This window comes from Eurytemora carolleeae, unplaced genomic scaffold (assembly GCF_000591075.1).
Source record: "Eurytemora carolleeae unplaced genomic scaffold, Eaff_2.0 scaffold503, whole genome shotgun sequence".
Taxonomy (NCBI): domain Eukaryota; kingdom Metazoa; phylum Arthropoda; class Copepoda; order Calanoida; family Temoridae; genus Eurytemora; species Eurytemora carolleeae.
In genome coordinates, this window is record NW_019396393.1 from 93,479 (window position 1) to 111,659 (window position 18,181).

An 18,181-nucleotide genomic window follows, 5' to 3' on the forward strand; every position below is an offset into this window, starting at 1 on the left:
AGAGTAGAAATGGGAGAAGGTTGTAAAGGAGAGAAGATTAAAATTGGAAGAAGAGTAAAAAAGGGAAAGGTTGTAAAGGAGAGAAGATTATAAATGGAAGAAGAGTAAAATGACAGAAGGTTGTTAAGGAGAGAAGATTATAAATGGGAAAAGAGTAAAAATAGAAAAAGAGTAAAAATAGAAGAAGAGTAAAAAAGGGAAAGGTTATTAATGGAAGCTAAAAAGCAGATAAAAGAAAAATGTTGAAAAAAAAACGAATAAGTTAAATGAGAGTAAAGAATACGAAGATGAAGAAGAAAAGATGGGTTCGGTTCCGTGCCCCCTGGCTATCTCGAGTATTCAATCAATGATACGATCAACCTAAATATCAATCTAGAATCTAGATTTATCATCAGACCAACATCGTTGCTTAACAATCATAGTAAAATTATTCTAATTCCTGGGATTTATTCTAATATTGTCTACAATTGATGTACGCTGTATAGTTCAAATAAATTATGCGATCGATTTATATTATATGTCTAGAATTTATAGCTATACATATATACGTTGGACACTACGGAATAGTTAATACAGTAATAGGCGATTTAATCAATACAATGAAGACGACTTTTTATTTAGGTTTCGATTGTTAACAAGCTTTTTCGAATTTCAAGTTTACAAGTAATCAAAGAGAAGATTTTTTAATTGCCAGCGTATCTGGACTTCTATGTATTTTTGCTGTTTAACAGGCTAACAGCTTGACATAAATGAAAATTTAAATCAAAAGTCGTCTTCGTTGTATTGATGTAATCGCCTACCACTGTAGCAAAATAGGAAAAAGTCTGCTGAAATAAAATTCCATTTTTTCTTTGTAGCATAAAATAATATTCTTTCCCCAGTTAAAAAATGTCTTTAAAAACGTTTTAAAAGTTTAATACCTCCTTTCCCCCTCATCCCAACCCAATCAAAGAGCAGTGAAACAAACATTATTATCTTTTTGTACTGCTTCACACTAAAAATTTAAACCCGGATAAAGAATTCTTTATTACAGTACACCTGACAAATGACTAGAAATGTACAGCTCAGCTTGAAAGGACGGTTTAAAGCCCGAGGTGGAGGTTTTGAAGAATCATTTTTATCTTTAGGATCCGACCAATAATTGGGTTGAAATATATCTGAATATAATTGTTGGTTGCACTGCAGCTAACCTGGTAAGTATAGATCGCGTCTAGGATTGTATATCCGAGGAATCCAATCATTTAAAAATTTTTGTAAACATAGATTTAGACATAGATTTAGCATTAAAAGTAAATATTGATTATTCACAGGACCGACATAATACCATGATCTAATTGTTGTTACAAGAAAGCCTAGACTGTGCCCTACAATGATATAAACCAGATGAGAATATGAAGAAAGAAACCATTGTTATGAGATCCATGAAATAGATTCCAGATCTTAGATCTTGATAGGTCTGTGGACACCAATCACAAAATGTGAGAATATAATCATCATTTCTTCCCCCCACCCCTACCCCGGTACTATACTCATTGGCACATTTACGGGTTTTGAATTTTAAAATGCACGACAGAATTAAAGATTGCAGAGGGAATAAAGTGAAAAGTAAAAAGGAAAAAATCTAGAATTATTTTCATAGTCTAATGAAAATTAGGTGGAGAGATCGGTCAACTTATGTAAAACAATGTGCTTGTCTATAATATTTTCATCGTTAAAAAAAACCACACCCAAACCATCTTAGTTTAAGTATTATATATAAACCTTATACAGACAGTTTTAATTTAATTTAATCAAAAAATTCCGAATTGGATCTCTATATTCTGATAAATATATCTGATGAATTGTATTATTTGAATTTGATGGAATAAACTTCCAAAATATTTTGTTATGGATTTAAAATCAAAATCTCAGCACGAATATAATCATGCACTAACCTTGCAAATAAACATTTCTTAATGAGCATTTGATTAAGCTAACATTATAACCCCCCCCCCCTCCCCCTCCCATAACGTAGGCATAAAGAAATAAATGCAACAGAAAAATTGAATCAATAAAAATTTAAACCCCCGAAGGATTCAATGATCATTAAGATCTAGTTTTTAAGTGAGACAAACATTCCAGCAAAGATACAATCTAAAAACAATCTAAAAAAGAAAGCACAAAGTTTTGCAAAGAAAGCAGGTTTGCAAAAAATCCTCTGTTTCAAGGTGGGAAAAAGCGTAGAGTGGGGCATCTGTTAGATAAATTCAAAATACCTGCCTTGCATACCAATAGACAAGGTATGGGGGAATAATAATATATGAACTGGGGAAGAAGGGGGAATCTAAACAATATTTTTTTTATATAGAAAAAAAACTGAACAGTTGGAAAATTTTATTTGGAATTATTTTTCAGAATTCTAGAAGTTGGCATGAAGGATGTGATGAAAAATAAATATTTTCTTTAATACAAACTTCGATGACAATAGATTTAATCATTGATGCAAAATTTTTACAAATTTTTCAATAAAAACGCAAATTTTTCTTATTAATATCATTAAGATTGTTAAGAAGAGTACAAAATAAAAAATTTTATATTCATAATAATCAACACGATAAAAAATAAATTCCCTTTAGAGGGGGGAGGGGGGTTATATAACCTCCTCCTGTGCCTGTCTATAAGTCTGAATACTGTTGTCTCTATAATGTTTATCTGACGTCCTTGTGTTTGTGTGACCACAAGACTAGTATCCAAGTATACGGGTATACGGAACTAATTCTTCAAATTGTTTCATCTTTATACACGTACACACTACACTATCAACATACACACCATAAAAGGTATATTCTAAACAAATATACAGTTAGCATTATAGTCTACAGATTTTAGTCTACAGAATTCTCAAATATTCTGGATTTTAGTCTGTTGATATTCTTAATAAATTTGAACCTTAATAGCTTAACTAATAATTTAAAAACGCTGACGTAGAGTAGACAAATTAAATGTCCATGAACAACTTACTGGAAAAGCCGTTTCATAAAAGAAAAAACGAAGATATCCAGATGATGGATGCATAAGATGACCTGCAGTTTAATTGAATTGAATACTTATGGCACTTTTTAAATGTAAGGTCGCTTATTATAACGTTGATATCCACCTTTAATTTTTTATCTTTTCCTCAAAATATTCATGTAAATTTTTAAAATATTTTCAAGTCGAGAATTTGAGCTCAAAATGTGATTTAAATCTTTAAAAATTTAATTTTATTTAAATACTTGAAAAATTAAGAGAGAAGAGTGTGCTAAACAGGTTTTAAAAACAGTAAGCATGCAAATATTTTATATAAAAAGAAAATGAATTAAATCTTTTAAAAAAACATGTTATTTATGATAAATGCCATCTGCAATCTTAGTAAAAATAAAAGAAATAATAAAATTAAAAAAAAATAAAAATTAACAACTACTTAATTTTGCATTTGATTCCGACAAATATTTAATTTTATTTTTAGTTGAGCACGCAGAAAATTCAAGTTGCGGCAAATGTATTTTTAAAAAATGAACAAATCAAGATATGCTACTAAAATAAAAAACATATTTAAAGAAAAAATACGACCTTGGAGACGGATATTTTACACTTATTTGCACTGTGTTGATGATCTACGGAACGGCTGAACCAAAATAGAGGAACTGTTAAGCAAGTGCAAATAAGAATAATTAAGTAGGTTTTTTTTTGCACAGAAAAATAACGTGAAATTGAACTTTCCACTTTTGGCAATGTTAAATTGCAATACAGGACTATCAGATTTAAATCAACGTAATATTACACGAAATTTTTAAAGCTCTTGAAAAGAAGGGCGCGCTTTGCCCTGAATTTCTGGTTATATTATATCTAAAGAGGCGGCTCTGTTCATTTTATGGGTGACTAAGATTAAAACCTGGGGTTAGAAAGGTTGTGAGAGGAAGGTTGGAGGTTAACATCTTTGTTTAAGGTAGCATATTCTAATATACAACGATTTTAATTATAAATTATATTTATAAACTCTAAATTTTTTTTGGTCTATAGTATACATTTACTGTATAGTGCATAAGCAGAAGATTCTGTGTCTGATGTGTTTGAGTGTAAATTTAGTTTGTGCTGAGTTAAAGATTGAGTGTGTGGTGAGTGTAAAGATTGAGCGTGCGCTGAGTGTACAGCTTGAGTGAATGCTGAGTGTAAAGATTGAGTGTGCGCTGAGTGTAAAGACTGAGTGTGTGGTGATTGTAAAGATTAAGTGTGTAGTGAGTGTAAAGCTTGAGTGTGTGGTGAGTGTAAAGATTGAGTGTGTGGTGAGTGTAAAGACTGAGTGTGTGGTGAGTGTAAAGCTTGAGTGTGTGCTGATTGTAAAGCTCGAGTGTGTGGTGAGTGTAAAGATTGAGTGTGTGGTGAGTGTAAAGATAGAGTGGGTGGTGAGTGTAAAGACTAAGACTGAGTGTGTGGTTAGTGTAAAGCTTGAGTGTGTGTGCTGATTGTAAAGCTCGAGTGTGTGGTGAGTGTAAAGCTTGAGTGTGTGCTGAGTGTAAAGCTCGAGTGTGTGCTGAGTGTAAAGATTAAGTGTGTGGTGAGTGTAAAGATTGAGTGGGTGGTGAGTGTAAAGATTGAGTGTGTGTTGAGTGTAAAGCTTAAGTTAATGATGAGTGTAAAAATTGAGTGTGTGCTGAGTGTAAAGACTGAGTGTGTGGTGAGTGTAAAGCTTGAGTGTGTGGTGATTGTAAAGCTCGAGTGTGTGGTCAGTGTAAAGATTGAGTGTGTGATGAGTGTAAAGCTTGAGTGTGTTCTGAGTGTAAAGCTCGAGTGTGTGGTGAGTGTAAAGATTGAGTGTGTGGTGAGTGTAAAGATTGAGTGTGTGGTGAGTGTAAAGATTGAGTGTGTGGTGAGTGTAAAGATTGAGTGTGTGGTGAGTGTAAAGCTTGAGTGTGTGGTGATTGTAAAGCTCGAGTGTGTGGTCAGTGTAAAGATTGAGTGTGTCTGAGTGTAAAGCTTGAGTATAAAACTAAAATACATGTATTGAGTAGCACACTGCTGCAATGGTTCGCATGTTTACAGACACGCATGAATAATTGCCTGCAAACCGCAAACTGACATTGCAAATATTATTCAATTGCGAAAATTCTTTTCCAACCTTTGAATGAAAATGAATGAAAATAAAATGTTGAGAGAATATTAAGAAATCTTGACAGAAAACTCTGGAAAACTTTCAAGAATTTCTGTCTTGTTATTTCAAGCCAATTTATAGCTATTTTACACCGACTGTAAATGCATCTGAAGCAGACTAAAATGGGAGGAGGGGGTGGGTGTAGAAAGTGAGAGGGGTGGAAATGAAGAAAAATATCTTAAAAATTGGAATTCTACTTTTTGAGCATTCTACCTTATATTTCTACCTTTTGACCATTCTACCGTTTGTCATTCTACCTTTTGTATGTTCTACCTTTTGTCATTCTACCTTTTGAAATTCTACCTTTTGTCATTCAACCGTTTCTACTGTAGCCAGAAAAAGTGTCGATTTGATTTTTTTATCCGGCATATTATTAGTCTAAACTTTTCCCTCGTGAAAGTATAAGAAATCTTATTAAATTCTTAATTTTCAACCTTGAATGACTAGCATAACAGTTTAATGTGGTACAGGGAGGTTCAACATACTTGAGAACACTGGACAAACTCACCAAGGTTACAACTGAATGCATTGATGAGGTGAGGGGGTAGGGTGGGGTGGGGGTATAAAACTTGAATAATCCAGCTGTGTAATAGTTATCCTAGCTAGTGTAATGAGCAGAACTAATCGTGGTTTAAAATTTAATTGAATATACATATATTAAAGGGACTGTAAGTGTAATTTCAAGTGAACCTCCATGCAAAGATGGCGATGTCCGATTTACAATGTTTACAATGAAAAGTTTTGTTTAATCAAACATAATTAGATATCAATGGTTTTTTTTGCTTTTTTAATTATTTTTTATTTGTTACTTTTAAGAAACATTGGAGAGATGATCTGAATTAAATACTTATTTAGCTTTCCACATGTTTGATCAGATTATGGTTTCAATGGTACCGTTGTAAATCATTGCTATTCTTGCATGGAGGGTCCCAACAGTCCCTTTAATCAAGAGGCAAGGTGAACTTGTTTAATTCATGAATACAGATGAATCCTTGATAATAAATGAAGAGAGAAGAAATGAACCATGTAATACAAGAGGACGAGGAAAAATAAAATCAATGAAGGAGAACTGTGGATATAATGTAATTTATAATGTAAATAAGGTAAATGTAGGTATATTTACATTGTACACTGTACACTGTACACTTTACACTTTACACTGTACAGTGTACACTGTACACTGTACACTGTACACTGTACAGTGTACAACATTTTCCAGTTCAGTATTGTAAAGTGTACAGATTTAATTTTTAACTTTGATAATTTTGGAGCATCAAGTGAATTTGTTTTTGATATGTGTGCTGCGTATAGCAGAAGTAACAGATATCATAACAATTTTATAACATAATTATTCTAACCCTTAGATCTATTTATTTATACATAGTTCCATGTCGTAAGTCTGGTACCAGTACAAACGTCGGACGGGCACATTTATAAGGAAAAACGTCGGACTTTGGTTAAGTTTGAAAGAAAAGACCATTGCTATAAGAAATAAATTAAAAATCACTCACTTATTGTGATAAAAATCAAAGACAACTGAACAAAGTCTCATCCTTTGAAGGTAGCACTGTATAAAACAACAGACAATAAAGGATTTGAGTTCAATTGTCACAAACTCTGATGCTTCAAAATACATATATCTTTGCAACCCAACATCGTGTAACCTCTAATATTTTAACCAATGAAATCTATAAGATTATACCGTTTGAGTTTGAAAGTATTAAATGTTAATACCATTATCAGGTTGCAAAAATATAGGGATGAGCATATTTGAGTTGGTGGCAAGAACTCAGTTCCTTTGGGTAGATTTTAATTAGACCAGTCGATAATAGGAAATAACAATTTAATAAAAAAATCTTTTTTTTTCCTTGGTCCGACGTTTGTACTGGTCTGACGTTTGTACTGGTCCGACGTTTGTACTGGTCTGACGTTTGTACTGGTCCGACGTTTGTACTGTCCGACGTTTGTCCCAGTCCGACGTTTGTACTAGTCCGACGTTTGTACTGGAACCGTAAGTCTGTATCTGTATAGCATTGTGCATTACAAGTTACGGGACTGTAATATTAAGTGTAAAATACATTACTCCTAAATTACGGTAATCTACGTACGTTTTAAGATAGTCAAGCTTAAAAGTTTTGTAATCTTAACAAAATACGATTTTGATTTTTTTGACAATGCAATTTTTTCTTTCGAATCTAGGTAAATGTTTCAACCCGGCGGAAATTTACCAATCTCACATCCCTCACCCCCCCCCCCCCCCCCCCCCCCCCCCCCCCCCCTCTCCGAAATCAGAGAGTTGGTTAGATTTCATGATGTTCAAGTATTGCAAAGTATTGCATAGTGGAAGTTATATAATGATTTGCCGGTTGGTTGATCCTTCAAATCCTAGGATTTCTAGTAGATGTAGAAACTAGAAGACAGTGGTATTATTTAAATATATATATCAAATCAAATCAAATCAAATCATGAGTGTTAGGGAAAGCTTTAGGCTCCATTCTATAAGCCTGGAGTTTCGAGTCCTGACAGAGATGTTTTTTTTAGCCCGGATTTGTTTAATGTTTTTGCTACTAGATGTTACTAGATGTAGAAACTAGGAGACAGTCGTATTATTGAAATATATTTCTACTGAATGTAGAAACTAGGAGACAGTAGTATTATTTAAATATTTATATCAAATCAAATCAAATCATGAGTGTTAGGGAAAGCTTTAGGATCCATTCTATAAGCCTGGAGTTTCGAGTCCTGACAGAGAGATGGTTTTTCAGCCCGGATTTGTTTAATGTTTTTGCTACTAGATGTTACTAGATGTAGAAACTAGGAGACAGTCGTATTATTGAAATATATTTCTACTAAATGTAGAAACTAGGAGACAGTAGTATTATTTAAATATATATATCAAATCAAATCAAATCATGAGTGTTAGGGAAAGCTTTAGGATCCATTCTATAAGCCTGGAGTTTCGAGTCCTGACAGAGAGATGGTTTTTCAGCCCGGATTTGTTTAATGTTTTTGCTACTAGATGTTACTAGATGTTACTAGATGTAGAAACTAGGAGACAGTGGTATTATTTAAATCTATTTCTACTAAATGTAGAAACTAGGAGACAGTGGTATTATTGAAATCTATTTCTACTAAATGTAGAAACTAGGAGACAGTGGTATTATTTAAAAATATATCTAGTAGATGTAGGAACAGTTGTACTACTGAAATATATTATTAAATATACAATTTGTATTTAAATAATTGAATATTAAATTAATCTGCAGATTAACCAAATAAAGAGATCAAGCATTGATCTCGATATCCACAATACAAGAGTTTCCAGCTCGGAATTAGCTGAACTTATTGTCTAAATCCCTGGATAAAGCCATTAAACCAAGGTCTATACATTACAAAAGTTTTGACTCTTCCTTGAAGGATATATTAGCAAGATTCTCTGAGAAAACCTAGGTTTATCTAGTGCTAATTGGTGGTGAAGCTGGTAAAAAATGTATTTTTTCAATGCAAAACTATATATTTTAGGTTACATGAACAACTTTAAGGAAATAAATTAGACAAAGGTTGCGTGATTAATAAGAAAAAGGGAAGGATATAAAATTAGAAAGAGACAAATATATCTAGAAGAACAATTGGTTTAGAGATAAATATCTTTTCAAACCATCTCCCTTTCCGACTCTTTTTCAGAAAAATTTTGATTGACATGTTAAAATAATTTATAGTTTGTGTTAGTTATATATTCAGTTACTCATCATTCTAATTTAACAATATAAATCAAAATTATAACAGTACCAGGTCAAATCAAATCCGAGTTTCAGGGATATCCATACAACCAACCGAATCAAGTACTGTAACCCAAAAACCAATGTTGTACAGTTCTGCAGGTTACAAAAACCAAATAAGAACAGTCCTATAGTTTTAACATGTCTAGCAACTAAATTATTCGCAATCTACGAACCCCAGAATTATTCATGAAGAGAACGCCTACATTCAAAATACAGAAATTATACTTTGACCTTTNTCTTCCCCATCTCCCTTCACCAAACACAAACTGAATGCGCCGTTTTTGTATTATTTTAATAATTTATTGTTAACAACATTCAGTGTACAGCTTGCATGCTTCTAATACAAACGGTTGGAAAATAATGATAATCACCAGCTGTTAGGGGTCAACTTGGACTTAAAACTAAACCAAAAAAGATCTTTCTGAAATTAAATAAATAAAAAAGTGAATCATTTGCTGCTTGATAGAAAAGACAGTACACACACACCCCTGAATATTATAATAATATATAATAATAATGTTGAAGTATTTAACTATTATCTAGATTCTAGTTCAAACATTATCATCACTTCTACTTTCAAAGGTCAGACAGATTTGCACTTAGGGGTTAACACTTTATAAACCAAAATATAACCACTAGCTGTCATCTCATACATTCAANACTTCTCTTTCATGACATTAACTTTAACGAATCTCCTTGTTTTTCCCTAACTCTTTGTTCTTTTCCCTTTGAATATCGACATTTCCCTCAGCATATCAAGGTTTTATATTTATTCCCCCGCCTGTAAATACTTTACATCCCTCTACCCTCTACTTTTCTTAACTATCTTCAGCAGACATCCTTCACTTCAAGGTTTAGAGTTTAAGGGCCTGTACATACTTTACATCCCTCTACCCTCTACTCTTCTTAACTACAGGGTGGCCAAAACTTTTTTGAACCCATCCGTACAAAAATCCGTACATTTTCAGAAGAAATCCGTACAATCCGTACAATTTTCGAAAAGTGCAATCCGTACAATCCGTACAATTTTAGGGTTAAAAAAAAATCAATCCGTACAATCCGTACAATCCGTACATTTTGGCCACCCTGTAACTATCTTCAGCAGACATCCTTCACTTCAAGGTTTAGAGTTTAAGGGCCTGTACAGTGTACATACTTTACATCCCTCTACCCTCTACTCTTCTTAACTATCATCAGCAGACATCCTTTACTTCAAGGTTTAGAGTTTAATGAACTGTACAGTGTACATACTTAACATCCCTCTACCCTCTACTCTTCTTAACTATCTTCAGCAGACATACTTCACTTCAAGGTTTAGAGTTTAATGAACTGTACAGTGTACATACTTCACATCCCTCTACCCTCTACTCTTCTTAACTATCTTCAGCAGACATACTTCACTTCAAGGTTTAGAGTTTAATGAACTGTACAGTGTACATACTTTACATCCCTCTACCCTCTACTATTCTTAACTATCTTCAGCAGACATCCTTTACTTCAGTCTTCAGAGTTTAAGGGACTGCAGGCGCGTAATATGGCAATGTCCGATTCACAAAAGTACCCTTTCAAACCATTGTCTGATAGTAATAGAGTATGAATTAGAAATCATTGTTTATAATTATGAAAAACGATTTTTTCAATTGTTATTTATCTCAAATGCGATTTACGCATTTTAACTGCAAGAAAGCATAGGAATTATTGGAATTAATCCCTTTTAAGTCTAGAATAACGACACTTTTTTCCACATTAGTGATAAGAAGAATTTGTTTCAAGAGTATCGTTGTGATTTAGGCACTGTCATTCTTGTATTGAGGATCAATATAAATTACACTTAGAGTCCGTTCAAGTGCTCGAGGAAAAATTTTAATTCATTAATTCTGAGATATATATAAATCTTTGATCAGAAGACGTAGAAAAGATTGGAATTGTGTGCAGAGAGATCTCATTAAGTTTAAATTGTATTTGAGAAATCAAAATATAGATTTCAGATAATGAATGGATAATCCGCTAAATTCTTTTAATTCATGAAATTAATTAATTTAAAGACGACTTTAACTTCTCATCTCCTAATTCATAATTACACTAAATTTATCAAATTATGAACCATGAACCTTATAAACTAAAATATTTACTTGCTGCCGAGAAAATCTATTAGTTACTACTTCAAACTAAAACTTTTAACCAATACCCTCCTCATTTAACAACACTTTCAAAAAACTCGGAAATTTTGAAAGATCTATTAACTATCAAATTGACATTTTAAATACAGGCTCATTAGAATATCTTCCCTCATTTGCACTTCTTAAGATATGGAATAAACTGCCACCTGATTTAAAAAGAAGTGCCTCGTCAGGTATATTTAAAAAAGTTTTTTTTTTTAAATGTTATCTGCAGACGCATACATCTCAAAGTGCAATTCTGTTATTCTTGCAAAAAATGAATATAGAACTTTGTAGATTTTTGATGCTTAATCTTATTCTGTTAATTACGTACTAAACATAAAACTGAAAAATCAATTATTTTGTTATGCTGCACCTCGGTCTCTCTAAATTTAACTAGTATTCCCTGACTTATTGTAAACTTTCAAAACCTAGTAATATTCATCATATTGTAAACGTTTTAATATTAATTAGGTGGGGATAATACCCAAAACAGCAAATAGCTAATCTCCACCTAATTGCTAGAATTACATAAGTATAGTAAACAATATAAAAATAGTTGCAGATTTTTTGCCTGTAACATTATAACTTGTATGTGTATTTTTAGCAATAAACTATATCTTATCTTATCTTATCTTATTCAACCCCTTTGGAACCTCTAATAGACTATATCTTATCTTATCTTATCTTACCTTATTCAACCCCTTTGGAACCTCTAATAGACTATATCTTATCTTATCTTATCTTATCTTATTCAACCCCTTTGGAACCTCTAATAGACTTTATCTTATCTTATTTTATCTTATCTTATCTTATCTTATCTTATTCAACCCCTTTGGAACCTCTAATAGACTATATCTTATCTTATCTTATCTTATCTTATTTAACCCCTTTGGAACCTCTAATAGACTATATCTTATCTTATCTTATCTTATCTTATCTTATCTTATTCAACCCCTTTGGAACCTCTAATAGACTATATCTTATCTTATCTTATCTTATCTTATTCAACCCCTTTGGAACCTCTAATAGACTATATCTTATCTTATCTTATCTTATCTTATTCAACCCCTTTGGAACCTCTAATTCCTGAGCTACAAAAAAGTATCAAGGGCCAAAAAAAATTACTAGTCACAGGACTGAGGCCTTGCAACAATTCAATGTCAGTCCGAGTGTCTAGTCCGTTGATTTATTTTCATCATTGGGTAGATTGCATTGTACAATGTACATTGTACATGTTTATGTATATCATTTTGAGAAAATAGTTAATAACTTTATTAAAACTTTATCTTACTAAAAGTTTTCTTTTTAAAGTTAATCTTAAAGTAATTTAGTTTAACTTACAGAATTTTACATTTTGATAAATATACATCATACATTAATATATTATATACATGTATATATACATAAAATTCTTTTATCTGTACCAAACTTGAACAAGTCAAATTTTCTTCAATTTTATAAATATTCTGTAAATTTTGATTTTGATTTTGGAACTGAATTGATATATTTTTTTAACTAATTAAAAAAATTGGAGGGGGTATTCTAATGTAATATTGATACCTATGTATAATTGATACTACCCATGGGCCATATTTAATGTAGATCCTCCTACCCTTTCACTTAAACCCATCTACATTTTACTCACTTTTTGCAGGCCAGGAGAAAACTAAATTTGATCAAAATCCAAATCCTGAATGATAAATTAAATGTTTAAATAAATTTTCCTACCTGTAGATCGACCGCTAGTTACACTTCGCTTGCTCTCAGCTGACACACGGCTACTCACAGACACTCTAAAATAAGATAAATATCCACAGTTCGTAAATAACAGCTTAAATATGCGATGGTGAAATTATACATAAGATAAGAAACAGTTGACCTCAAAACATATAAAAATTAACAGAATTTTTGTTATCATATTTGAACTAAATTGTGCGAAATGATGTGTTAAAATAAAATAACAATGGAATATTTTGGCCACTTTTAAAAATGGCCTCATTTTATGTTACTTCATTGTTTCTTGGGAAGATCAAGTAATAAAACATTAGTTTTTTAAAAATTCCTATTTATATATCTTTAACTTAAAACTATCTCAGGCTTCAAGTTATCTTTTTGGTCTCTGTGACCTTTGAACAAGGAGGTTTACATAATGATAAAATAATTTAATTGAATATAATGATGACCTTGATATTGTGCTGGTATTACTGCCTGATCTTGTTCTATCCGCCAGTCCTGGACAAGGGGAACCTTGTTTACTTGATGGAGGTAAACGTTTTATAAACACACTTTTCTCACTTGACGGACTTAACATATTCTTCGGGGATAGAACTGAGTTCTCATTCTTGGTAATATTTGATCTGACCGGCGGCTGGGAGCTTGTACTATTTGTCCGGAAAACCTAGAGGAAAAATCATCTTTATCAAACTTAAATGAACTGTAGAAGTACATTCAATTGATTCTCTATTAAGGGGCATGTCCGATCAACAACGTTACCCTAAGATCAATAATGAATGAGATATCCATGTTTTTAACTTTTACATCAATTATTTTCAATTGTGGTTTACCATTAAAAGTGGCGTGAAACCCAATGGAGCATTGTTCAGGACTTTACACTTTCCAATCTGTAGAAACGACGATATCTTTTACATTATTGATCATTAAATGTTAAAAGGGTACCATTGTTAATCTATGGCATTCCTCTCTTATGGAGGGTTACTTTAGAATACAACTAAAAACTTTGAAAACCTTTTTATATGAATACAAGCCTCAAATGTCGCATAAGACAAGCTTTTTTTTAGATTTTGATAATGTAAATTGTACTAGTCACTAGAAATGTTAAGGTAAACACTTGTATATTAGAATCAGCAAAACTGATATAAATTGGTCTAAATGTGAAATCAGTTTAACTCGTTTAAAAAACATGTAAACTCTTGACCTATGAGAGGGATAAGAATGAGTTAATCTAAAGAGAAGAGATTTCAATTAGTTTTGCTAATTTAACAATTGTAAGCTTCACATGATTTTATGTAATAAAGCAAACATAAAAAGACATTTTTTAGAGTTTCTAGAAAAGATAGTTGACCGTTCATTGCATGGACATTGGACAAGTCAATGCCAAAGCCAATGATATTGCCAATGCCAATGTAAATGTCAACGACAATGCCAATGACGATGCCAATGGCACTGGCAAAGCCAACACCAATTGCTTCCAATGATGAGTACAAGATGTCAAATCCTACCTGTCTACGACCAGGAGGAGGTCCGTCTGCAGTAACAGGTCGCTTCCTAGCAACATCATAATTTTGAAAAATCAAAAAAATATATAAATAAACCTTCCGACATCAAGGTATTGTGAATTATTCAATCACCATAACGAATGGAATAGAAATACAAGCCACAAGAATGTTATCTACTGCCCAGGAAAGAAAAAATTAAAAATTTGCAACTTTTTGTACACATTGGAAACGTTTTACCCAAAAAATTATTTATTTTTCCTATTTCCGCTAAACAATATTTATGCATACCCCCATTTCTGGGTGAACAAAAAATGATTTTCAAAAAAGGGGGGGAGGGGAATTTGCTCCTACAAACCTATCCTCCATGTTCTCCTTGTTCTGCAGTTTACCAAGCTTACGTTTAGGAGATCCAGTCACACTACTTCTACAATAAATTAAAACAATTAAGAAAATTATTATAAACTGACACCAATAAAAATGTATAAATATAAGTGAAAACAAAGTGAAAACAAAGTGAAAACAAAGTGAAAACAAAGTGAAAACAAAGTGAAAACAAAGTGAAAACAAAGTGAAAACAAAGTGAAAACAAAGTGAAAACAAAGTGAAAACAAAGTGAAAACGAAGTGAAAACACTAATGACAACCTGGGACTGAAGTCCTGTCCACTAAGACTACCAGCTGTATCTTCCATTAGTAGTATCCTATCATGAAGACTATCATTAGAACCAAAGGAGGACAAATCCTGTGTCCTCGAGCTCATGGGGGACAAATCCTGTGTCCTGCAGCCATGGGATACATCATGCGTCCTGGAACTGGTGCGGGACAAGTCCTGTGTCCTGATATGAGAGGATATGTCCTGTGTCCTGGAACTCATGCTGCTCTCTTCTCTGGACAAGTTTGACCTTGATGATTGGCTTCCTGGTGACTTGAACGCCTAAACATATAATTTACAAGATTTTTCATTGTACGTATACTTGTGAAAAATCACCCTGCTTCCTCAGTCCCTTCAATGAAAGACAAAGCGGAAAAATTCATGACTTTATTTTTCCTGAATGTTTACTTTTGGGGAAAATGAATGAATTTACTTTTTTTCAAATATTATGAGGTGAGATAATAACTAAATATATACACTTCAAAGCGATGGAAGTATAAAAATAAAATTAAACTAACCTGGTCTGACGTAGGTTTTCCATCTCTCTGTTTACTCCGTTCTATTCTGAAAAAAGAACTTCAAGATTAATCATCTTATTTAATTTTATTTTAAATAAATTCAATAGTTTGATACCATAACAACGGATCGATATAAAAAAACGAATGAACGTTTTTAGGCGAGAATTAAAAGTCAAACGTAAGTAGAAAATTATTTAAATCCATGGAAAAGAAAAAACTGGAATATTTGGATAAAGAAGAAAAATAGTTTTTAAAAACTTTTGAATTCTAATAAAACTTGCTAAATTTGGATTTAATTAATTATCATTATTATTATCATAATTCAGCAAATTATAACGTTTAATGTAACTAACCGATCCATGATTGCATCCCACTTTCCAGGTTTACGTATTTTCGCAGCAGGTTTACTTGCTCGAGCTTTTACAGGCTCACTGAAAAAAATCTAGCCATTTAGGATGTCAGATTTTTTTAAAATTCTTTATGAAAAATAATTTAATTTTTCCTAATTAAATGGTTTTATAAACGAAAACCAAAGCAATCATGCATCTTCAGGTATTTGATCCAAGAAAAGAAGCCATAAATCATAATTTCCCATGGACTAAGAAAATCTGTTAAAAATACTTTAAACTTTACTTTGATTTACTACAATTACATCAGAGATTCTAGTTTACTGAGCACATAGTTGTCCAAATGATTTAGTTCGTAACAACCTTTTAAAAACGTAGAAAGCTGTAATTAATTTGAGTTTTAAATTAACACTACTCAATTAATATTAAATCTAACTATGAGATTCAAAAGTATCTTTGATAATGATACAATGATACACAAGCATTTGTATGTACATATGATGCAATAATAAATGCAAAATTTTGATGCACAACAGTTGGATTGCCATTTATTTGCTTTAGATGGGTGAAGATTTAAATTTAATCAAAACCTCTAGAAGGTAATGGATTTATAACTATATTTGGACCATTTATTCAGAAAAGTCACGATAAATCCCTTTAAAGAATAACCCTATACTACCTTGTATTTCTTTTTGTTGACATGGTTGATGAGGAGGTTGCTAGTTCTCCTCCTACACCTTTAGCTCTTACAGCTCCAACAGCCCCTCCTCCTCCACCTTTAGCTCCTAAAGCTCCTACTCTAACCTTTCCCAGATCAGTCCTCTCAGATCTTAACAAGGAAAATTCACCGCGGGAAATGTTGCCGAATGTAATTGAAGACAGTAAGTTGTATTGAGGAATTGAAAATAGTAATTGTTGTATTGAGGAATTTGGGGAATTGAAAACAGTAATTGTTGTATTGAGGAATTGAAAACAGTAAGTTGTATTGAGGAATTGAAAACAGTAAGTTGTATTGAGGAATTGAAAACAGTAAGTTGTATTGAGGAATTGAAAAAAGTAAGTTGTATTGAGGAATAGAAGACAATAAGTTGTATTGAGGAATAGAAGAAGTCCCAAATTAAATCAAATCAGACTTAAACCACCACCTTTATTTCAAACTGGAAGGGAATTTGATAAATTTACTAAATTTAAGAATTAAATGATGCAGGTACTTTCTTTACTAAAGACAGTTATAAAAAAGAATTTTCCTGAATAGAAACTTCACAAATGTAGTTTACAAAAATGAACTTCCCCAAGTTTGGGAAAGATCCATTTGTGAATTTGCACATTTGGAAAATGCCCTTGGGAAAGTGCTAAATGGGAAAATTCCTAAATCTTGTAAAGGTTTTAGTTTCCTATTTTTAACACTTTCACAAGAAGCATCTTTTAAAATAAGGTTAGAAAATAAAAAGTGTAGGTATCAGTTATTCTACCATAATATGATAGCTAAATATAAAATTCTTGAGGTTAAGAAAAACCAACCTGAGATTGGATTTTCTTGCGTCAGATTGGTTTAACCCCTTGAGACCAGTTCTTAACCCGTCCTGGAAAATTAGGTTATCTCTAAGGGACAAGGTTTTTAGAGAAGATCATACCTTTTCTATAAAGGTGAAATAGCCCTAATCAGTTAAGGATTTTGATTGGTAAAATTTTAATATTATGTGTTAATACATCACACAGAAAACCTTAAAGAGAATGACGAAAATTCATTGCAAAAAATTAAGAATCAGCATAAAATTAATTGAATAATTAATGTTTTGACTGCATACATCATCTACGGGAATTAATTGGGCATCTTCGCTCTATGCAAAAAAAACTTTTTTTTAATTTTCTCATTACAAAACATTAGATAAAAATATGGATTTCAAGTTCCAACCCGGTTTCTCCAGAACCCCCTTAAATTTTATTTGTAAACACTCCTTTAAGCCGCTGTGCCCGTGCATTCCGATATTTTGAAAGTCTAATTTAAAAAGTTCTTTAAAAATAGTGGAAGATAGGATCTCTCTCTTAAATTAATCCTATTTTCAAAATTCAAATAAAACTACAATCTCATTTATATTATTCTTTTTCTTTTAACTGCTTTCAAAGTAAATATACAATAATTTTATGCTTTCAACAATTAAAAAATAATTCAAAATATCTAGATTATAAACTTTGACGTATAACATCTCACATCCGAATTGACTAATCATGTAGTTTTTGCAGTTCAACTTGTCATATTTTGCACTCCATTTTGACGTATGACATCTTAATCTCAGATATATTTTTTCCCGTTT

At 32.0% G+C, this 18,181-nt stretch overlaps 1 protein-coding gene across 1 annotated transcript in view; it reads right to left on the minus strand.

The window, feature by feature from the left end:
- The window catches only part of LOC111702348 (uncharacterized), a 61,868-nt gene that overhangs the window by 20,236 nt on the left and 23,451 nt on the right, over window positions 1-18,181 (minus strand). Inside the window, exons 18-26 of the mRNA XM_023474003.1 lie at window positions 17,388-17,449; window positions 16,546-16,695; window positions 15,873-15,950; window positions 15,520-15,565; window positions 14,994-15,283; window positions 14,706-14,774; window positions 14,354-14,399; window positions 13,298-13,512; window positions 12,843-12,907 (exon numbers count right to left, since the gene is read on the minus strand). Of these exons, the coding sequence (XP_023329771.1) occupies window positions 12,843-12,907; window positions 13,298-13,512; window positions 14,354-14,399; window positions 14,706-14,774; window positions 14,994-15,283; window positions 15,520-15,565; window positions 15,873-15,950; window positions 16,546-16,695; window positions 17,388-17,449 (1,021 nt within the window). The remainder of the gene's footprint in view (window positions 1-12,842; window positions 12,908-13,297; window positions 13,513-14,353; window positions 14,400-14,705; window positions 14,775-14,993; window positions 15,284-15,519; window positions 15,566-15,872; window positions 15,951-16,545; window positions 16,696-17,387; window positions 17,450-18,181) is intronic.